This window comes from Podarcis filfolensis (assembly GCF_964270895.1).
Source record: "Podarcis filfolensis genome assembly, chromosome: 4".
Taxonomy (NCBI): domain Eukaryota; kingdom Metazoa; phylum Chordata; class Lepidosauria; order Squamata; family Lacertidae; genus Podarcis; species Podarcis filfolensis.
The window spans coordinates 81,415,165-81,439,630 of NC_139607.1; the positions used below are offsets into that span (position 1 = coordinate 81,415,165).

The 24,466-nt window shown below is 38.0% G+C and overlaps 1 protein-coding gene across 14 annotated transcripts in view; it reads right to left on the reverse strand.

Annotated features, from left to right (window-relative positions):
• The window catches only part of ZMYM2 (zinc finger MYM-type containing 2), a 64,925-nt gene that overhangs the window by 35,008 nt on the left and 5,451 nt on the right, over positions 1 to 24,466 (reverse strand). For 7 of the 14 annotated variants that reach the window (XM_083608973.1, XM_083608967.1, XM_083608972.1 and 4 more), the window contains exons 2-6: positions 18,576 to 18,691; positions 14,766 to 15,617; positions 5,489 to 5,774; positions 2,697 to 2,862; positions 1,548 to 1,760 (exon numbers count right to left, since the gene is read on the reverse strand). In XM_083608973.1, the coding sequence (XP_083465099.1) occupies positions 1,548 to 1,760; positions 2,697 to 2,862; positions 5,489 to 5,774; positions 14,766 to 15,540 (1,440 nt within the window). In that variant the 5' untranslated portion in view covers positions 15,541 to 15,617; positions 18,576 to 18,691. Of the gene's footprint in view, positions 1 to 1,547; positions 1,761 to 2,696; positions 2,863 to 5,488; positions 5,775 to 14,765; positions 15,618 to 18,575; positions 18,692 to 19,961; positions 20,124 to 24,466 lie in introns of those variants that run through there. The other 7 variants (XM_083608978.1, XM_083608969.1, XM_083608976.1 and 4 more) reach the window with 3 other exon arrangements.

Here is a 24,466-nt window from a genome sequence, read left to right on the forward strand (position 1 = left end):
TAATTGCAGATTAATGGCCAAGCACAGAACAGGAGAGGGATTTATCAGGTTCCAAGTTTTATATGCAGCTAAATATTTGCCCCCACAGCCTTCTACATAAAGTTAAGTTGATATGCTAAAGTGTTCATCCATCTCCAAATAAATTCTAATATATAGGTCCCCAAAATAAAAACTTCAATGATTCAAATAGTATTTTGTAATTTCCTCTACATATATCACACCACCTCACCCTCTTGAAAAAAACAGCATATGGGATGATATGTCAAAAATAGCATGAAATATCTATACAGGTGAAAAAATGTACATGTCACAATAAACTGATAAGATACAGAGTTGTTATTTGATCACAATTCCATGTTCACTTGGAATTTCAGCAATGCATTATTGATTGTGTGGGAAACTCCCATGTTATTCTTGTATCTTTTGGGTTCCTTCATGAAATCTTATTCAAGGCTTCTCCAAGTTTCTCCGTGGCTTCAGTGTGTGCCTATCATTTTTAGTATCTTGAATAACCTATTTTGACCCTTTTGTTTTGCTGCATAATAAAACAACAAGGCCCATGTTATGTTTCTAGAAGTGCTGTTTACATTTTATAATATATATATAAGTAGCATCTTAACATTAAGAACAGGACAGGCTAATACAAAATGAGATAGAATATAGAGTATTTTTTATTCAGTATAAAGCCTCTCCACTTTAAGAGACTAATAGTTACCTTGTTCCAAGAAAGGAATAGAAAATTCTTCCACACAGTTTAGAATCAACCTAAAAAGCACCTTGATGAAACAATACATTGGCCTGGATCCAGTGTAGAACATGCACAAGAATAGTTGCACAAGAAGAACACCCCGCCCCTCTCAAGCCCCCCTAGAAGGTCGAAGGGCATTCAAGAAAGACCTGTGCTTCGGGACTGGCGACTATAGTGGGAGAGGTTTGGGAGAAATAGTGTGGAGGCATTCGGAGTTATTGTGAGAAAGGAATGAAAAATCCCATATGCACTACCCCTGATGCTCTTTGGACAAAATTGTCAGTTGTCATGTTGCTTCAAAGAGTCTGCTATCAGTGTCACATATGCAGTAACTGGAGGGATGGGACGAAAACAAACCCCACTCCTTCTGAAGAACCAGCTAGCTACAGCTAGTTACAGCAAGTGCTTTAAGGATCCTTAATGAGAAACATATGGAAGAAGGCATATTTTGTTGGCTGATCTTTTCTTAATTTTTTAAAAACAAGTGGAAATCTAACATACAGGGCCAAAACCTGTATGTTAAGATCAACACATGAAATACAGCTTTATTGTGGAAATATGTTTGCCATATCCTAGGCATGCCTCCAAATGAATGAAAAAAGGGCCAAGGTTGATTGTGGAGGTGCTACTTCAACCAACATGGGAGTTTCGTGTCCTCAGTTTCACTTTTAAAATAAGGAATGTGCTTCGAGATGAACAAATGTACACTACTTGTAATACCAAGTATGGTTTCAAAATAAACTGGTTAAACAATTTTAAATAAGCTATCACTAAATGATAATGGAAGATAAAGAGTTACCTGTTTATATTCACTAACGCAGTTTTGGCAACAGAATCTTTTCGGCTCTCCATCAACCATAAGGATATTGTTTGCTGCTCCTTTACTTGGCAGGTATTCCCCACAATGCTCACAACAATTCATTATTAAGCCATTTGCCATTCGGTATCGATTGAAGCAGTGGTCACTACACAGCTTATGTGTCATATTTTTAAAGCTAACCTCATGACGGATCTAAAAGGGGGGGGGGGAAACAATTTTACTGTAGTGAGTTATAATTAGCGAGATAACAGCTTTTAAACATAAATTTGGATTAAACTGTTTGAAAAATGTGGAAAATGCAACTTCAGAAATGCAAGCTGCATTTGGTACTTTTGAAACTTAAAAAGCAAAAACAAAACAGGAACAGAGGATACTACATTAAATACAATTTGACTGTAAAATATATGACTGGTAAAATATTGGTAAGTATTCTGTACATGACTGAGTATTAAAAAACCAGAACGAAATAAAATGTGTTTAGTAAACTTTCACATGTAAGGCAAAATATATTCCGTTTTACAATGTATTCCATCACCACAGAAATTTAGTAACTTTCAAAAAGTTACTTTTCAAAGACTGGAAACTAATACCCTCTTCTAAGAAAAATACCCCATTTTCCATAGAACTAATGTTCACCGAATAAGCTGCACTATGGGCAAATGTGAGAAAAAATGAATTTTACGTGTATATTAAAAGCACAAAGAGCAAAATGCACCAAATTTCCTCCTTGCCTCAGACCCTGACAAAGTTGAACCACGCATTACAGTACATGCATTATTTCTATCTTTGCAAAGAAGGAAAATGACAAATGATAACAAGGATAGAGACTACCACAAGTTGTAACTAAAAAGAATCAAAGAATACTTAATCTAAGAAAATTCAAGTCTGTGAAGGATGCAGAAATGCAAACCAACCAACCTGGAAAAGCTAGGTAAATAATTTTCATTTCCTAGCTATCATATGAGAACTTGTATGCTGCCAGAAGACTGAAGAGCATGACAAGTGGCTCAAGTGAAAATTCTACCCACATAAGAAATAATGGTGAGAAATATTACCTAAGTAATTTCCCGAGAAACTCAAATAATATTGTATTAGTGTATAAATGAGGGATGGGAGAAACAAACAAACCTCTGTTAATTTTCCACAAATAGTGCATCTAGACTTATTTAAGATTCCTTTTGAGGGATTCTGTTTGTCTTCATAGAAGGACAAGCATGACGTACTGCAAAACTCCTGGAAGGACTCACTTGAATCAACCTGAGCAACAATGGTACCTTTCATTGTTGTTATGTCTCTGAAAGATAAGAAGGGAACGTCCTCTAAATATTAGGAGCCACCATAAAGTACAATAGTCACAGATAGTACAAGATTTAAAAGTCTGAACAAAAAACTGGGAAGAAGAAGAGGAGTTTGGATTTGATATCCCACTTTATCACTACCCGAAGGAGTCTCAAAGCGGTTAACATTCTCCTTTCCCTTCCTCCCCCACAACAAACACTCTGTGAGGTGAGTGGGGCTGAGAGACTTCAAAGAAGTGTGACTGGCCCAAGGTCACCCAGCAGCTGCATGTGGAGGAGCGGAGACACGAACCCGGTTCACCAGATTACGAGTCTACCGCTCTTAACCACTACACCACACTGGGAACAATTTGATATTATCAAGAGCCCCCTCCCTCCCACCACCCAAAATGGGAGGGGGGCATCCCATTGGCTGCATTTGAACATCATGATAAAAATGGTTTAATGTGAAACACACAAGAAGGAACAAGCTGTGCAACCAAAGACAATGCTTCCACTTCTTCAGTTAAACATAACTTTGGTGTCATCCAAATCCCTGCTTGTGGTTAGCATTAACTATGCTTAATTTTAAAAAGCCAGCTTCAGAAAATGTGGTTTGAAGTTAGTTTTAAAAAAGCCAGCCACAGTTTGTGTTAACCAGTTTTTTATGGCTGACCTGACAGATTGCAATTAAAAGTGGAATCCTTAAGTTGTTCTTCTAGGCTGAGAGGGAGAATAGGGAGGAGCATGCAAGCCCAAGGCTTACTTCAGCTCGTTCCTGCTTGTTAAACAAGTATTCCCCAACCTGGTGCCCTCCAGATGTTTTTGACAACAACTTCCATCACCCAGATCACGGACCATGCTGGCTGGAGCAGACAGTTCATGTACAAAACTGCTGGAGGGTACCACATTGGCTATCCCTGCTGTAGACTAAGGAGCAGTGCAAATAATGGTTAGCATATCAAAAGCTAGTCTTTTCTCCTTGAGTATCAGGAGATATGTACACCCCTTCTCATCTTGCAGTGAAAACATATTTTCCTATATCATGGACACCTAATGCAAACTATGGAGAACAAATCCCGTTTCTTTGTAAACTAAGAGTGTGAAAACGTAGCTCAATCTGTTTATGAAATTATTTTGCCATAGATGCAGCTGTAATGTAAAGCCATGACTTGTGGCAGAAAAGAGGGATAAATTGCTTTGGGGGGCTGGGGGTGGAGTCTCCCATTTCACAAGCCACAATTTAAAAGGAATTAGTCTTATATCTACATCAGTGCTCAACGGTGGTGAAAATGCAATGAAGAAAATGGAAAAGTTTATTTGTAAAAGTATTATTTGGAGACACGTGGAATACCATGAGAAGCAAAAATATCAATTATAAACAGAAACACCATAAAGCAAACATTTGTTGTTGTTTAACAAAAGGGAATGGGAGCACATTTAATTCTTTTGTGCTATAGCTGCTCATTGCTCATAAGATACTCACAAACCGTAGGTCTCTTGTGCTGAAGTATGCATAAGCTAAGCCCTATTAACCTGAAGTGATTTTACTCTAATAAAACAGGAAGACAGCTACCTAGCTGCAGACAGCCAATGGATCAACAGATAGTTACAATTCTTCTCTCTCAGTAAACCTGACAGCTTCAAAAGCAAAGTTATACATTTTTAAATTACGAGTTGATGTCAAAATCAATTTATCTAACTGTCCAACATGTCTCAATGCAGCAGTTAATGTTGTTTAGATGGGTAACTTAAAAGGGCTTCAAGAATATTAACACACTGGATTGAATCATGTTTCATTAACAAAGCAAAGCAGGACTTGGCACCACCCACAGACCTCGCTGCTAGCACTCAACAAATGTGTACAAATTAGGCCACAACGCTCCACCCATGCTTCCCACAAGTCTCAGCTTAATTTTATATTTTGTTTTTTCAGAACTGTTTATTCACCCACATCATTAGTGCCAAACAGCATTCTTCATGGATTCCAGAAGAGGAGACAGTGAACAAAACTAAGATGCTAAGTAGTACGAAATTTAACTAGGTTTGTTCCTCTTTCCAAGTCTCTATTGGCGTAGGATTATATTATACAGAGAAAGGACTAAACATGTGTGTGATAAGCAGAAAACTTTTTATACAAACCACCTTCATTTTAGTTATTTTATATTGTTTCGTGTTAAATGCTTAGAGGTTTTTCCTGATTAAGCGTTATATAAATTTTGTTAGCTAAATAATGACCAATCCATGGTTAGCTCAATGTGAATGGGCACTCAAGCCAACAATTTCCCATCTCCCACTGTGAGCAAATTATGGTTTGTGCTTCTATAGTTTGCTTTATCAAGAAGACCCTTCAAAATGGGCTAATGATTTGGTCATTACATCTGAACCAACTCAATGCCTATCAGTTTTTATGACAAGAATGAACAAGAATAAGTTGAAAGAAGGTAGCTCATTCATGTCCTGGATAAACTGCTTTGAGGATGGTTTTTATATATATATTAAAAAAACCAACTAACAAGCAGTGTATTTATTTTATGAAATAAATGAATGAATAAAAATAAAATATTTTACTGAGTTCTTGGAACATTGAACAGGAATACTGATCACACTGACAAGGATCAAGCAGTAAGATCTAACCCTTACTTTTTGCACATAACACAGAGTTTCTTTGGAGCTGGTTTATGCGAGAATGATGAAAGGCAGGTAGTGGAACAAAAAAGGTGAACTGATCCTTTCCGCTGATATGCAGTCTGGCCCTTCTGCAAAGGTTTCTTGCAGTTAGCACATGTGACTTTAACCTGCTTAGAAGGCTGCTGTTGTGTAGGAGGCTGGAAGACTTGTTTTGGGAGCGACGCCACTGGTGACAGAGAATCCACACCTGGTTGTTTCTGATTCCTTGGAAATGAAGCTGACTGAGATATCCAGGAATCTTAAAGAGACAAAATATATAAAGTTAAAATTTAAAAATTACCTCTCAATATGACAAGCTATTTGACAGTGAAGGAGAATATTCTATTCCCAGTGTAGCTAAAAGGAGACCCACTCAGTTTTTCCTAAAGGCTAAATAATAAGTGTTAGTAACATAAAGATGTTGGGATACACCGCCGCCCATACTGCATAATAAATATTTACAGATCACCACCTGCTAGTCATGGGAATAGCAATAGAATGCCTTTGTCTTCAAAATTCCAACACAATGCTCAGGAGAATTTGGTGAACGTGAAGACATTTTCCTACTCTGTGATAACTGACTTTGAAGATGGAACAGAGGGGGTGGGGAAGACGATATCAGAGTTGGGGAAACCTTTTTCAGCATTCGCTTCTGAGGACCAAATTCTAGCGGTAGGAAGGGCCACACTGAATGGATCAACAAATGTACAGTACGCTGGTTTCTACACACACTCACACACCTCTCTATCCTCCACCAGAAAACTATTATCAGAGTTCAAGAGCATATTCTAGCCAGTAACATGCACTTGGGTTACAAAGCAGGGTCAGTGAGGGGTATAGCTTGAGGAGAGTTTCAAGGGCCAGATGGAAAGGCCTGGAGGGTCACATTCAGCACCCAGGCCTCAGGTTCCCCGCTCCAGATTTAAAGCAAATTTGCTGTATGCCTCACTTTCAAGGAGGAAGCAAAAAGCTTTGAGTTTGAATTTCAGCTATCAGGACAAGGGCTAGCAACTTTCTAAAAAGGAACTAGTTTTGAACAGGGAGTTAACAGGTTTTGTCATTAGACATCCCACAACCTCCCAAATACTTACTGGAAATTGAATATGCTATAAGTGGCTGAAACATTATTTGGTCAAGTTTTATATAACTCCTCAACTGAACCCACACATTTTTTGAGAAACTCAAATCAATCATTTAAAAAACTATCCAAGTTAGTAACACTTCTTCATTGAGCAAGGCAAATGAAGTTAGAGGGACATGGTCATAAACATCAAAACATACACAACCAAATCGAACAATTTCCACACAAAACATATGATCTAATTTTTATGGTATTTTGTGTTTGGACTTTGTGTACAATCATAATATTTTATACAGTGCTATAGAAATTTCAATAATTTGCCATTTAGAAATGGAGATGATAAAATAACTAACTGGTAAATGATCAGCTGTGTCATGATACTGTATTTGAAGAACTGAAAATATTAGGAGTAACTGGACTTCATTATCTTAAGGAACTGAAACTTCTCATATACAAATAGATCAGTATTTCTTTAATAACACACTTCAGCACTTAACTTTGGACATTATCATAAAACCCTAACTCATCTCCTCTATCATTAACCTGTGACATGAAAACAATCTCTGTAGATTGTCTATGGAGATTGTCCTTCATGAAACAAAACCTATATTCTATAGTGTGGATGAAAACCTTTTTAGACCCACATCACATTAATCAGTGAATGGCTCTAGAAGCACCCTGAAACGAACAGCAAACAACAAAACCAAGAACATAAAGGTAACAAACTACTCAAGAAATAGATAAGAAAACAAGGACAATGTTTGCCCAAGAGAAAGGACATCATCTCTGATTATGATGCCTCTGCCAAAAGGTATTGAGCGGGAAGTTGGGGGCCATGCTCCCATGAACATGTACACTGAGAGAAGGGGGGAAAGCTCACCCAAAAACCTAGCTCTAGAAAGTTCTCAGCAATAATCTGCATATGTACAGCACCCATTTGTGAAACCGTTTCTGAAACCAAATCGTTTTGCTACTGGCTTAGAAATCTTGGTTTGAAAAACCCACCTTGTTTTCAACCATTGTTTGGCAGTACAAATAATCCCAGCATCCTTCCTTAACCATGGTTTGTGACCACTCCTCTAAACGCTGACTAGTCTACAAAGTCACGAGATAAGAACAACTGAAAAACCCAACCTTGGGAGAAACTTAACCATGGCCAAGCCTCTGTGTCCCAACACTGCATATTACTGACACCTAATGAAGTTGTTTACATTTTTTATATTGGGGGGGGGGGCTATTTTGGACGCATAATGGTGGGAAGTTTTCCCGGAAGTTCAGAAATTAATAAAGAATAATAATAATTGTATTATTTATACCCTGCCCGTCTGGCTGGGTTTCCCCAGATACTCTGGGCGGCTTACAGAATATATAAAACATAATAAAGCATCAAACATTAAAAACTTAAAATCCCCTATCTGTAATTACGTTCAGATGCAGATTTGCACTTTTATAAGCAGGTTGTCCTAATATGGTTTTTAAGGTGTAGTACATAACCGTAAAGTCTGTCAACCACCCAACATTGTTCAAGCAATGTTTATTACCACAATGGAATCTGGAAAGTTGCTCACCGAGTGGTATGAAGACATTATAGTAATTAATTAACTAATTAAAAACCCCAGAGTGAACTTAAATGGTTAAATTGGACAATGAGGAAGGGAGCTTGTCCTCCAAACAAAAAACTATGGGTTTTCCATTCTGGTTTCAAGTGCAAGCACTAATAACAGTTGCCAACTTGGATATTACATAAAGCACGATTACAGTAGAGGAAAACCATCTACAGCAAAAGGAGGTAAGGAGCAAGAACTCCGTGAATCAGCAGTGTTTTCATTGTGGTTGTTGCCATCAGTCTGACTCGGGAGACATTGGAGGAGTGTGCCTTTGGGGGTAAAGTCAAACTGGAGAGTTTACAGCTCCTGCTATGGCTATAGAGATTGATATGAGAGGCATGCTTTATTGCAGGTGAGGCAGATGTAGGCATCTAGTTTTGTTGCTACAGGTGCACCATGGCACTTCTCTCTGTGCTGCTCCCAGCAGGCATTCATCCTCTGGTCACTGCTGTGGCTATACAACCTGCCTGGCTGTATTTTCATAAGATTACTTTTTGTAGAGAAAGTTACAAAAACTGCTACTTGAGAGAAGACTGGCTAGCTCTTCCAAACAATGAGACACATGTGGGAAACGGGCCCTTCATTAACCAAACTATAATTGGTTATCTTTAGGTATTAGCCTCAGTTCCCAATTGTAAAATAAAATAAAATAAAATACAACAATGAAAAATATCTCATTTTAATTTATTTAATTTACTCATATGTAGAAATGACTGTATATGATACTTAATATGGAAAATCTCGTTGGTTTGGTCAAAATGACTTCAGTCTTGACTTTAGCACAAAATGTTTAAAGGTTGGGGTGGCGGTCAGGGAGCATATTAAAATGTTTAATATTGGCTCAAAGGCACTATGAAATTGTGAAAGAATGACCTTCAGTGTTTAAATCTAATAGCATCTAAAGTTAAAATAATTCACCATTTCAGTGGGTAAGATAGAATAGCATTTGACACCTGTAAATCACATATTGTATATAAGCTCCTGTTCATCCATGGACTGAAGAATGTGCTATTAAGTACCCCAGTGCACATACATACTGCAAGAAATTTGTACATGGAATTGTGACATGCTAAAATCCACAAGCAGGTTTCCGTTCAATTGCTACAGAAAATTAATGTACAGAAACCTGGTAGTGATAATTGATGTAACTGGGTAACAAGGCAAACTCAGATTTAATTGTCTACAATATAGCAGTGATAGAGACCTACCCCACATGATTGTAAATCAGTTTATACATAAAGTTTTATGGCCAAGCTTCATAAAGTGCTGAAACACCAGTCACTTACAGTGGTGTCGGTAACATATTCAGGCAACCTCTTTTGGCCAGAGCTGCATTTGTCTTTTATGTCTGAAACTGTGTATCAGGTGAAAAAATTAAGCACCTTCAGAAACTCAAGTTTTCATTAGTTTCAGATCTTTCTTAGTTAGAGAGAAACAAAGCTTGATTGGTAAAATCTCAAGAACTAAAAAAGCGGCTGAGCAGATTTGGAGGTCAGAGTTTTTAGCAAGCAACCCTTTTCCCCTGCTCAAAAGTTAGCAGAATAATTATACCTCAATGCCACTGTGCAAGTTTGGTTCTACATGTGTAACTTAGGGGTCTTGTGGGCACAGGTTTATATCTTTCTTTTGACACATAGTATATACAATTCTTTTGTAATCTTCCACTGTTTGGTTTTTAAATTTAATGTTTTGGTGACAATATTAATGTTTGTTTTATTTTCTGTAAACCGCTTAGATATATATAATTTGTTAAATAAATAAATAGATGGATTCTCACTCTTTTCTTCTTGAAGCAAAATTTTGTTCTCCCTACCCCTTGTGACCCTTCTCATGTGTTCCAAGTTACTTGTATCTATTCTATGCTCAAAACTGCATCCAACACCTTCCTTACAATAATGAGCTGGTTTCTGCTTAAGGTTTCTTATTTTCACTCCTCTTAACAAAACATGGTTTGGACCTAACCCATCCCATTTAAATTGACAGACATATAAGAAACAGTGACCAGAACCCAGACAACTCCCAAAACCAAGCCCCACAAAAGTTTGGTTGTGATGCCAGAGCAAAAGGACAAAGGTCTGCTGGTTGAACCATTAGCAGATCTTGTTAAAAGTAACCAGGCCTCCCTCTCTATTTATCATTCATAAATGAACAAAATTATCAACTTTACAGGGATGCAAAAACTGTCTTAATCCATGGATAACTAAAGTAGCTAAGCTTAACACTCTCAACCTGAGCAGGGTGTATAGCAGCTCTCTTGAAAATTCAAACCTGTTCAACTCAACATATAAAGGAAATGGGGAGGGAAGGAGAGAATGTATTTTGAAGCTAAGCAAAAAAGATCCCATATTGTATTTATTGCTGTGGGGTTTCTACTGCACCCAGTATTAATAAAGCCACCAGTGACGCTATTCATTATTGAGACATTATCCTATATCCCTGGGTATTTCTAGCTCGTATCTTCAATGGCAGCTAAAGTTCCACTACTGCCCAATCTTACTAACTTGAAGACACCCCACTGTGTGAGAACTTCGCCCCTCTCCACTCAAAAATCTAAAAAGGCGGCTAATAATTTGCCGTCCGAGAACTGAACATCTTGGATGAAAGTGCCTTTAGGGGAGTTCTTCATGGATAACAATTTAAGAATCCTTTAAGAAATAAACAACTTCTGAACAGCACCTGATTACAGACAGATTAGAAGTGGTCAAAACCTGTTTACTTAAAAACACCTTGATCCTCATCAGTCCAGAAACTCCTTTGATGCTAAGCAATGGTAACAGAAGATGCTCCTTTGAACATGTTACAGATAAGTGAATGTGGATGTGCATAAGTGCACCTCACAACACCCTGAGGCCCAAGGGGACTAGGACCTCAGTATCAGGAGGTAAGCATGGGGGCTTGGGAAATGGCTGTATATGCCATGACGATAATAACTCCATATGGCAACCTATCGAGGTTGACTGACTCCTTAAGTCTCTTCCACTCTTAGACAGTAAGTTCTTGTCATGAAACATTGTAAGCTGGAGAAATAAGGCAAATGACTGTGAGTTCCTAGAGTATCTAAGGAACTCTGATGTAGTTATGCTCCAGGAGACCTGGTCTCAAACCCCAATAGTAATTCAAGGCTTTAAAACCTATTCACTGCCAGCCTTCAAACTAAACCCAAAAGTAGATTCCAGCCAGTTTAGCCATTCTTACTGCTCTATGTTTAGATTTAAACTTGACATCCCTTTAAGCCTGTAGCTCTACTATCTAAGCCAGGCACAGGCAAACTCGGCCCTCCAGATGTTTTTGGGACTACAACTCCCATCATCCCTAGCTAACAGGACCGATGGTCAGGGATGATGGGAGTTGTAGTCCCAAAACATCTGGAGGGCTAAGTTTGCCTATGCCTGATCTAAGCCTTCAAGTTTGATTAGAATCAAGGCACACTTGCCAAAATCTATGCAGATATATCTCCCTGCACAGAGAGGCCCTCCCCATTTCTTTACTGGAGCCATCTAAGCAGTTTGCAACAACAAATTCCCTCTACTGAAATAATCTTAACAGGTGAATTTAACGAGAGGGTGGGCAATGATGACTCTGCACTTCTCAGAGTGCTTGGACTTGACCAAGGTAATTCTCTACCTGCCTTTAACTGTCTACTGTTCTAAGGACAAGATCTTGAACAATGCAGGCATATGCCTCACCAATTTTTGCATTCAATTCAGTAAAGTCTTGCTCAATTATTCATTGAGTTTTGATAATTCCATAAAGTTCACCTATATATCAAGAAGGGGTTAACTGTGTGATTGACTATTTCCTAGTTTCCCCAGTATCGGGGGATTGAGTCATGGTGGGCGTTTGCACTGTTAAGTGACCACTTATTTTGACCTTGGTCATAGAACTTAACTGTCCTGTGCTCACACCTTTCCTGCCCAACTCCTGATGAAAACATAAGACATTCTGCCAAGAATTCCTTGGACTGCATAAATTCCATCCATTATTTAAAACCAAGACAACACTGGAGTGCAGTTTCTGTAATTAACCCAGAATACCCCCAAGAAGCTATCAAAGCATATGAAAATCTAGGAACATCTCTAACTGATTTTTCAAAACCACAATTTAAGGTGTGGAAACAATCCAGGGAGTCTTTTACTAACAAGTGGCTTGACAAGGAATGTAGAGCTCTAAAATCTTATATCCAGAATATTTCTTGACAATACTGGAAGGAAGAGGGTGCTGCCTACTTCCAGAATATTTTAGTTCTAAAAATCTACTGCGGTATCTTACTAAAAGAGAGAAAGAGAGAGAGAGAGAGAGAGAGAGAGAGAGAGAGAGAGAGAACGAGAACTGAATATACTAACAAGCAATGGGAAAATCTGCTTCATAATTTCAAATAGCTCTAGGAAATTCTGGTTCTTGGTCTCTGAGGAACTCAACACCAAAGACCTCCCCACTCCATCCACTTCGCTTAGTAGTTAGTATCATTACTTTGCAAGTGTCTTTCACAAGGAACGACTAGATGGAGTGGCAGGTCACCATTCTATGCTCCCAATCTCACCTGATGAAATAAAAATGCTAATAGTCCTGCTAAAGAAAGGGAAGGGCATCTGGTCCAGATGTGATAGGCTCCAAAGTACTAAAATTAGACCTGACTGGTGAACCCCTTTGCTGGCTAACCTGTTCACATGGGTGAATAACACTGGATCCATGCCACAGGCATGGACAAGGGCAATAACAGTTCCAATATATAAAGGGAGACCGTATAATACCATCTAACTATAGATCAATAAGTCTTTTCCCTATAGTGGGTAAGTTATATGCTAAACATCTATTGGGTAAATTTACACTTTGGATGTCTCAACTTGCAATATTAGGCCCAAAGCAGGTGGTCTTTTGCCAGGGTAAACTACTATGGACCACTGTGTCATCCTATCTCACCCATATAGAATCTAGACACATAAAAACCGCTCTGAAAATGCTTTTTGTTAAAGTGTTTTAAAAAAATACATTGAATTTTCCATAAGGCTCACAATCATCTAGTGTCACATTGTATAAAGCACACATAAAATGTTTTATTTGCAGCTATATAGCTGAGTCCCCTGTTGACAAGTATTCTAAGGCATCCAAGTCAAAGCTCTATACAATCTTCCTGGACCTAAAAGGAGCCTTTGATTCAATCCCAATTTATACTCTGGAATAAATTAACCAGAATGAACATTAGCGTAAGGTTACTTTTTCTTATTAGGATATTATACACCTCCATGAGCTGCCAGTGAAATGCTAACAACTAGGCAGGCGAATCTGAAAAAATTATTGCCAACAAAGGAGAGGAAACAGGGTTGCATCTTAGTCCCTTACTTATTCAATTATTTTCCATATGACCTTGTTCTCTGTTTATGTGGGCTTGGTGCCCACTGCCCGAAGCTTAGCTCCATTCATATTCCCATTCTATTATGCAGGTTAGATTGAGGGCCACTCAGTGTTGAGTGCCCCAGAGACCTAGAACCAGAATCTCCACCAATGTAGAGCTTTTTTCCTTGCAAGATTTAACATCATGCCATCTGCTACTGTAAGGAAGATTCTAGAAAATTCCTTATTCAGAAAGATATGGTCCTTGTGGTATAAACAGGTCAAAACCATTGCACATGTTTTATTTTACTGCCCATTTTACACAGAAAATCTGCAATAAATATATAAACCCCATGCTGAAAGGAAGGTTAAATTGCCCTGACTTCTCCAGGGTTTCCTTTCTACTAAACAGCTGTAGGCCTGCCATTATGGATAATGCAGCAAAATTTCTGAGAGATACCATGAAACTACATCGCTATAGGATTTGAGAGGCACATTTAAACCTTATTATGTCTGTACCATATTAGTTTTATCTGAAAGTATCTCGTATTTTGAACAGATGCCAATTTTATGCTTTGACTGCTCCTTATTCAGTAATCACATTATTGTTTTACAGCTCTGAAAAGGAGTGAGGTTGTTGGTCTGTTTTTGTTCTTGTTTTTATTATGTACTTTGTGTTCTCATTGTGTATTTTTATATTCTGAACCACCCTGTGATCTTTGGAGGAAGGGCGGCATTACAAATTTAAATAAATAAATAAATATCTTAACAAATGAAATATATTTTTCTCCAGTAACTGAAACAATATTTTCCTTTTTATCATAGAGAATAATGATTCTATCCAGTAACTAACAATCCCTTCCGGAAAGTACACTATGTTCACTCATAAGCAAGCCACACCAAACAATGGGCCTAACTCTTCAACAGCTACTCACCTTGGTCTCAAATTAAGATATAATTCTGTAGCACAGAAGGTTCTGTGGGCTACATGGTCCAAGGAGAATATGCTTTAATTGTTATAGTAACCAGCTATTACGCACACTTGTTCAGCAAACATACTAATTACAGTGGAAAACTCCATTTAAATAACCTTAATTAAATAAATGCAGCCTGATTTGTAAACCTGTACCATGGTCCCAAAAATGGAAAAAATAATCCACAATGTAACTGGTATTATTAGTTGTGCCACTTGTAGAAGAAATATATATTTGCATAAAAAGGTACAACCTACCAGGGTTATGATGAGTCGCAGATTCTCCATTCTGAAAGACATCTCCAGCTACGTTCATTCTACCAGGATTGAAAGGTCCTACACCAGTCTTGGTCTGTGAAGTTAAAGATGGGGTGTATGTTTGTATATTAACACCAAAATTACTTGACTGCAGTCCGTTAGATACATCTCCCAAGTTGGTATTCTGTAGTGATGTTACATGTGTAATCATTAAGTTCATGTCACGCCCTTCAGTATTTTCTAAACGGCCAACACTCACAGAGCTCATACCTCTTTCTAATGTAGTAACATTAGCAATTTGAATTTCAGAGTCTGGTTCTGTGGTTATACCACTATTACCTATTCCTGCATTTACCTTACTTCTTGAAAAACTGGGTGGTGAAAATTCCATCTCAGTGGCTCTGTTTTTAGGCTCTGGAAATCTTCTTTCACTGAAACTGGAATCATTTCTCTCTTGCCCCTGATTTGCTTCGGTATCTTCTTCATCATCAATAATAATAGTTTCAGTTATACTTCCCTTTTGAGAACTCAGGTCTTTTGTTGGAACCACTGCTTTGGGGTCATTTCCGTGATGCTCTTCGTTACTGGGTGAACTAAAAGCTGCATTTCTAGGATCCGTTATCAGCCCTGCAGAAATCTGTGGAGGTTGCACAGGTTCAACAAATACAACATCATCGTCGTCTTCTACGGAAGGACTCTGGAACTTAGATCTAGAAACCAGAGAGTTAGATGGACAGCCGAAAGAGTTTCCTACATTGGCTAGGCCAGTTGCCATTGTGGTAGGCCCCAATAACTCAGATGGGTGTTCAGACAGCGCCAGTTTTCAGACAGCTTGTGGACCTTCCAGAAAAACTGTTATAAAAGAAAAAAAGCAGTTTTACTATAATGCGGTGTTCTGGTTGTTTAAATCAGAAAGTATTTTCCAAAGGCAGCATACTTCTAATTGTTTTCTTTTCCTGGCTGGTATGTGTATGTTCTCTCCCTCCCTCCCTCCCTCCTTTTATCAGTTAGATCTAGAAATTTCCAGATTCCATGTATGAGGCCAGTATCTCTGTTCCACTGAAGCAAGAGATCCCTTTTTTGTTCTAGTCATGCACTCATCTCATGAATACATGTAGATGTCAAAATCCTTTCAACAGTTTTGACAAGTGTTTTAAATTCTTCTTTATACAAATGACAGCTATTCAGAGACCAACATGTTATATGAGAAATCACACATCAAAGGACTTATGGAAAGCAATCTAATGGCCTAGTTCAGATATAATATGAAATCATGATTTACCACTAGTTCTAGCAAGCCTCAAACCAGGATGATTTCCATCCCCTCTATTCACACAATGGCAGCAAACAAAAGGCTTGCACTTTTCATTTTGCATAAAGCAGTTTCCCATTACATCAAAACTTGAGAAACAATTCTAATTGTAATTAGTTTTGAACTAGACACTTTTAGAATAAACCACTATTTACCAAATTTGAACGGAAAAGAAAATTGGTTCTTCAAAATCTAAAGTGGAAGCTTTCAGTATCCAGGTAACATGCATTTTTGTGGGGGAGGGTACCAACCCAAGGTTTGCTATGACTTTTTTCATGTTAAACCTCTAAAGCAGGTCAGAAAAAAGAAAATGGGGCAAGATTCCTCTGAACATGTGGTAATTGGCAATTCAACTTTAAGCTCATATTATGTATGTGGGCCTCTAAATTTATCAAGACATAATAAGTTAAGACTCAATCTAGATCTAAGCATCAGATTTCGATATTTGAAAAATGAGGTCATGACTCAAGGTGAACGTATACAAAACCAGAGGGGTAGCTATATAAATCTGTTGCAAACAGCGAAGACCCATGTGTCACTGCAGGCCACTAGATAGATGTTACATGCCTAATCTTTGAGTTAATGTCACACCTTTCACTATTTACTAAACAGCCAACAGAGCTCATACCTCTTTCCAATATAGTAACATTAGCATTTTCGAATTCAGAATCTGGTTATACCACTATCACCTATTAAAGACTAACAGACTTATGATATAAGCTTTTGAGGATAAGATTTGATTTATCTTACAACAGATAGCTGAAGGGGCTATTCATTTCCACCTACAAAAAGGTGGAATTCAAAAGTTTTATAACATACAAAAAATAATGTATGGTGTATAACAGTAATATCCTCTATACAACTTTGATTTGCTTGATCATGGGGCTTCCTCAATAGAAAGTGTTTGACACTGAAATTTAGTCAAATGTACTTATTCTCCTGGATTAGCAAAGATGCTGAGAACTGGACTGGAGATTTTCTAGCAGTATCCATTAAACATATTTATGTACCACATAAAAAAAAAGAATTCTGAGACATTCAATGCGATTTGTCAATGATTTCTTTAACAGTTCTTTAAACAAATATTAATATTTTGTTTCACCCATATGCAAGGTTGTCCTTCCCCAGTCCCTTTTCATTTGCAGTGTACTTTGCTTTATTTTTACACTTTTGCTTCCCTCATAAATCCATTATATTCACTTTGGGGGTAAGATTTTTATTTATTTTTGAAAGAATCTGCTGTTGAATTAGTCATTCTATTCATGACCAATAAAATGTTGAACAAAAAAAGAGAAGAGGTATCACTGGAATACCTTGCTTTATTCCCAATTAAATTAGCACAGAAATAAAAACAGTAAAAGGAACTGGCGGGATTCACTTAACCAGCCTCATCAGCAGAAGCCCTGCACAAGGACTTTTGCTTGCACAATGGGACTTCTTCACTCCCCCCCCCCCCGACATTGGCTCAGATGGGTTCGGAAGAACCCCCAGAACAGCATGCAGTGATAGAAAGGGGAATATCATTTCATCTGGTGAGCTGAACTGCATGTGCAGACAGAGTGACTGGAAGAGTGTGATGTTGAATTCTACCCAGTATGGGCAACTAAAGAAGTCTCTTAATATTCAATCATTTTTAATACAGGTTTCCTGTTAATTTCTGCGGTTTTCTGTTAATTAGTATCATTTCAGTGTTTAATAGAAGCAAAATTAAAAGGCGGGAATCATTTTGTCATTAGAAATCTGCAAAACGTCTGTTCAAACAGTTAGCTAGTAAGAAATCCATCAACAATATGAACAAATGTGTGAAGTAAACTTCCAGTGCATTGTGAATCTAATCAGGATGTACTAGAAAATAAGTCTCAGAGATAAATTGATCTTACTTCCATCTAACAACATTCAGCAATTCACCTTCAGTCAATCCTGTTTCTAGTGTAAAGCAACTTCAATTCATACTATTACAGAAGAGTCTTATTCACACTCCCAATCACAATGTTCATAATTTTATAAGCCTCATTTTACTCTTAATCGGTTTTTCTAAAGAAAAAACAAGATTTTGGCTACCCTTTACAATTCTGTCATTTGGAGTTTTTATATTTTTAATATTTTAAGGAGTTGGCAACAGAAATTTTCAACATATGCTAAACATGAATGTGTAATAGATTTTTAAAATGGTATTAAGATACTAGTCACTATTTTTCTATGAAATATTCAACAGTGTGCCTTTTTTCTTACTACAGCACACAACTTGATTTTGATGAGCTTTCTTCCATGCACATTCCCTTATCAAAAAATATTTTTCTGAGTTTACAGCAAGCTTGGACCATATTGGTGTATATTTTTGTCTCCCAACGAGCATTTACATTAAATTCATCTGCCAATTTGTAGCCCATTCATCTACACTGGAGTGATCCTTTTGAAACACTTTTTAGTCTGCCTGAAATCACCATCCTGAATACCACTTCTATAGAGGATTAGGTATTATCTTCTGAAACACTTACCCATTCAAGAATATGTAGCAGTAGGTTAAGCTTAAAAAGTTGCTCCAGTGCCTTGTTTGTGCTGGAAACCTGGCTCTCTCTTCCAGAGAGACTGGAGATCTCTGAAAATATGTATCCTGAAACAGATTAGATCCATGTTAAGAATATTTATTATTCAGAAAACTTACAATATTTCAGTCCTAACCCCAAAACTAACCTAAACTTAAAAATACACCCAGTTCCATCAGGAACTGTGTCATGTTCACTAAAGCAAATGGGAAATGTATTACTTGACAAAACTCAAGTAACATTCACATTGCTGATAAATTGCTTGGTTTGTACCATCAGTTATGTAGAAAGAAAACTTGAAAGCAACATTTACAAACAGCCACAGATTTCAAACTATATTTCTAATAACAGATATCTTAAGGAGTCCTAGAAAAGCAGAGTACATACTCATATTAATGCATAATACTTCCAACATAACTAAGTCATGGCCCTTAAAATTCCCCAGTGATAAATTTTCTAGATTTTGAACTGGGAAAATTCTCACTAACTAAAAAACTTCTTTTCAGAAAGTGTTTTGATTTTGAAGTTCCTTCCAAGTATCATTCTGGAAAAAGGAATGTTGCATGGGAGGTGGAATTGTTGTTCTCATATTATCAACTGAAATATGTTGTGATTATGGGAAGCATTTAATAACCTTTCTGTGTGGTAGCTCAAGGGGATTTCCCCCTACTCACAAACACATAGCCCATGCCCTCCCCAAAGGACTTAAAATCAACTGTTGTCTATAGTTAAGAAAAACTTCTATAACGACAGATACAGAGATTCATACGCAACTCCAAGATAGAAGAAATTTTTGACCTATTGGGTCAAAAATAGATTAACTACATACATACTTTTGCACTATTATCAAACTTTCACCAACTTAAGATACCCAAAACATGGACGTGAGTAACTAAAAAGATCATTCCTTTCACGTCCCCATTTTTAAAGTCCATTCTCTTTAGAGGACACTACAGCTACATTAAAGTAAGAGCAAATATAACATTCTGTTGGAGTTCTATCTTAGCACCAAGTTATTTTTTTCTCTTCCTGCTAAATGCAGCTGTATACCAAATTAAGCAGGGGAATGAAGTCACAAACAAGATTTGTCCTTCACCGTTCCTTTGTACTATCGCTCTAGAAAATAATTTTTTTATGTCACTAATCTATTCTTGAATACAAATTTAGTTCCACATTCACTCATTTCAAGAGTTAAAAAAGGAATACCATATTACAATGATAGCACAGTTTGAAAGCTACCAGTCACCTAGCTACCTAGAATGTTGCAAGAACCTTTAGCATTGCTCAGAACTCATACTTGTTCCAACAATACACACATGCTCTCCAAAATATACACACCGAAAGCTGAATTCAACCTCTTCCCTGCCCCCACTGAAAGGACATTATAGAAGTGTGTGCCAACCATCTGTACCAAGGCATTCTTACTTAATATTTGCTACTAAAACACAGAAGGGGTAAGCAGCTATCAGGTTGTTTTTCAAAGTACTCAATATCTACCTTTTCCCATCAGAAAAGGACACAAAAGCAGGACATATACATGGGACACTGCACAATTGTGACCCAACTAGGAATTTACATAGACAAGAAAACCATCAAAACAGTGACATCATATAGCTTGAGCTCCCAAATATTGGTAGTACCAGAAAATGTGGTAATACCTAGGTGCCTTAACCTTCCAAAACATTAAAACAAGTGTCAATTATTGCTATACTCTTCTTGGTAGAATCCTAAGCCATTTAATGCTTTTTAGGTCAAAATGAGCACTTTGATTTGGGCCTAGAAACCATTTGGTATCATCACATATAATGCATTGCAGTAAACTAACCTAGACATTGCCAGAGCATAGACGACAGAAGTTAGGCTATCCCTGCCCAAATAGGGGCACACTGGGCTATCAGCCAAAGTTGATGAACAGCATACCTTTGGGTTTATACTTCAAATTATCTACCTGTACCTTAGCAGAAAGCAGCCTGCAATTTTATATTCATGAATTCCACTCCTATGCATGTTCAGAAGTTAGTACTACTATGTTTAACAGGGCTTACACTGGGTATATATGATGGGACAGCAGCCTTTTTACTGTTATTTATTCATTAGAATGATCACTTTGAAGAGGACATGGCAAGATAGGGGAATCAATCGCAAAGATGCTGAAGAGTGCTGCTTTTGAGAAAATTATAAATATTTTATATTTCTATGCCACTATATCATAAAATATAGCAAGGTGTACACTTTAAAACAAAATTTAAAACTAAAAATAAATGAATAAAAGCATAATCATTCAAGTGAACTGGCTAATCAAAGTCTTCCAAGGCCTGGCAGCACAAAAAAAAACCCTCTTCAGAAGTCAAAAGTGAAGGTGTCTGCTGAACCTCTGCTAGAAATGTTCCACAGAATGGGACCCACAACACTAAATGCCCAACTTCTAGTTGAGGCTGACTGGAACTCTGTAAAACGGGAGACAACAAACAGCACTCCTCCATATGATCTCAGGGATCAAGATGGGATATAAGAAGTCAGGTGGTCCTTAGGGTACCTTGGGCTCAAGTTGTTTTGTACATCAACACAAAAACCTTGAACATAGCCAAGTAGTATATGGGCAATCAGTGCAAACATTTTTAGGTGTCACCTGCTGCTGGCCACCTGCCCCCATCAACTGTCCAACTAGCTCAGCATTTCCCAAACTTGGGTCTCCACCTGTTTTTGGACTACAGTTCCCATGATAACGGGTGCTACCTAGGAATGATAGGAGCTGCAGTCCAAAAACAGCCGGGGACCTGTTTGGGAAACACTGGTCTAGCCACTGAATTCTGAACCAGCTGGAGCTTCCAGACAAGGCCCTAACACAAAGCACATTGCAGTAATCCAGTCTTGGGGTTACTATAACAAAGTTATCCCAATCTAGTTACAGCCATGGCTGGCGCACCAAACTAAGGGTCACTTGGGCCCATGAATGAGAAATACATACCTACAAGTACCCCCAAGCCATGCATCTGTTCCTTTAGAGGGAGTGCAACCCAACCCAGAACAGGTAACTCTCCTATCGTCTGGGCAATGGAACCACCCAAAGCCTCTGTCTTCCCACAGCTGTTTGTTGGCTGTCATCCAGTCCACCACTGCATTAAGGCATTGGTCCAGAGCTTGCAGCCTCTCGATTTAAATGTTATAAAGAAATAGAGCTATGTGCCATCAGCGTGCCCCCAAATATCTAATGTTTGGCTTCACATTTTAAAAATATTTTAAGCCTGGTTTATTAATTGTTGTCCTATCTTTTAATAGAAGAGCCTCCATGGAAATTCTTTTTGAGTGGGAAACATGTTAGGCACTAATAAAAAGTATCACAGCATGTTTGAGATTGAGTCCCCTTTTTGGTCATTTCAATTGGATGCTTTGTTTTTTATGTCTATTTATGAAGAGAAGTAAGAGTCACTGGTTTGCTTTTGAATTATGGTGCTGGAGGAAACTCTTGAGAGTCCCATGGACTGCAAGAAGATCAAACCTATCCATTCTTAAGGAAATCAGCCCCGAGTGCTCACTGGAAGGACAGATCATGAAGCTGAGGCTCCAATACTTTGGCCACCTCATGAGAAGAGAAGACTCCCTGGAAAAGACCCTGATGTTGGGAAAGATGGAGGGCACAAGAAGAAGGGGATGACAGAGGACGAGATGGTTGGACAGTGTTCTCGAAGCTACCAGCATGAGTTTGACCAAACTGCGGGAAGCAGTGGAAGACAGGAGTACCTGGCGTGCTCTGGTCCATGGGGTCACAAAGAGTTGGACACGACTAAACAACAACAAAGAGTCACTGGGTTTAATTCCTTTTTTAATCCTTGTGTTATAGCTGTAAAATGGAACTACTAATGCTGCCATGTGAAAGATTTGACTAGCAGTTTACAGCTTAGCGCATTTTCTTGAATTATCTGTTTTGTGTGTCAATTGGTGCCCTGGATTGACCAACTGTCCTTGTTTAAGCTTTACTGCCCACCATCTATTATATATTTTGGGAAATAGCTTGTATCTGTCCTCAGTCATCACCAAATTCGGCGTGAGGGTTCCCAAGGCGGAGCCAGCAGTCTTTGTCAATGTTTAGTCAGCAGCCACCATTTTGAATCAAGATGGCAGACCAAAATGTCACTTTGACGTGTCTTCACCACCCCACACATGGATTCAGGGTCAAGTCAGGTGTTCCCAGAGTTGGGTGGGTGGATGCACACACCCCTAAATCATGCCATTACACCATCCATTTAAAAATCATGATTTTATTTTTTTGTTTCTTTGAATTCTTAGGCAGTGCCAGGCACTCCCTGCTAATCTCAAAGTAAGTGTTTTCTATCATGTCAATATTCCACATGCTGAACATGCAACTTGTCACGTCCACAAGTAGACTCACTTTTAGTTTCTACTTTGTGCTTGTGACAGTTTCACTCTACAAAGTATTATGTTGTGCTGATGCAGCCTGTTAGGTGTGAACAGTTCTTCTTGGTTACAAGATACTTAAATCCATCCAATATCATGTTTAGCAACCTCCCTCACCCACTCTACCAGGTTCAACCTTCCCTAAATTGCCATTTTGTGACTACAGCTCTGGTTTTTTTAAAAAAAGTAAAATCAGTTGCCCAACTAAAATTAGTCTGCCCAGGTATCTTAACTGTACATGGTTGTGATTAAGTGTTGAAATAAACAAGTCACAAAAGGTTTAATCTTTGTGCAAACTACCCAATACATTCAGTTTACATATGATCTTGAAATACAGTGCAGGGATAAAGCTGTAATAAACTGTGAGAATTTAAATGTTGAGCAACTTCCTACAAGTTAAGCATTCATGTTCATGAAGCCTGAGAGAGCAATTTGTTGATTAAAAAATAATAATCAATTTTTTGCAATGTAATCAGTGGAACAATTGTACTGTTTTAAAATTAGAATGTAGTTTCAGCCTTATGTTATAAGTGATGACCAAGCAGATTTGCGTTTTTAGGAATGAGCATATAGCCAAGTTAAAATTTTGAAGAAACATAACATGCTTCATGTGGCCAGAGATGTAATTTCTGCTACTTTTCATACCTACAGCAACTACGATACAATATGGTGACAGTAAGTTTCAGACAGTCAGTGTGGCATAGTGGAAAGAAAACTGGCTTTAGCCCTGATTTCAATCCCCAGCAGTCTTCAAATACCTGCTAAACCATGATGCTAACTGAGAGACCTTGGGCTAGTCAGTGTCCCTCAGCCTAACCTACCTCACAGTGTTAGAGGATAAAACAGAATATAAGTATCTACCGCATTTTTCGCTCTATAAGACGCACCAGACCACAAGACACACCTAGTTTTTGGAGGAGGAACACAAGAAAAAAAATATTCTGAATCTCAGATGCCAGAACAACAAGAGGGATCGCTGCGCAGTGAAAAGCAGCAATCCCTCTTGCTGTTCTGGCTTCTAGGATAGCCGCGCAGCCTGCATTCACTCCATAAGACGCACATACATTTCCCCTTACTTTTTAGGAGGGAAAAAGTGAGTCTTATAGAGCAAAAAATACGGTATCTTACACATCAGATTATTCTGTCCATTTTGACTTGCTGCCATTTCTCCAGGGTCTCAGGGCAGACATTACCTGCTTTTTGACTCTCTTTAATCAAAGATGCCAGAGACAGAACTTGGGTACAAAGCATGAGCCATACCACTGACCTATGCATTAAGTCCTTGGAGTAAGAGTAAGATAAGAATTAAATAAATAATGGTTTTCACTAGCAAATCCTAGTTAATTCATTGACAGAAAAAAAACACACAAAACATTTGTACTACTCCATTACATTTGTACTCTCAATACAACAAGAAAACTTGTATG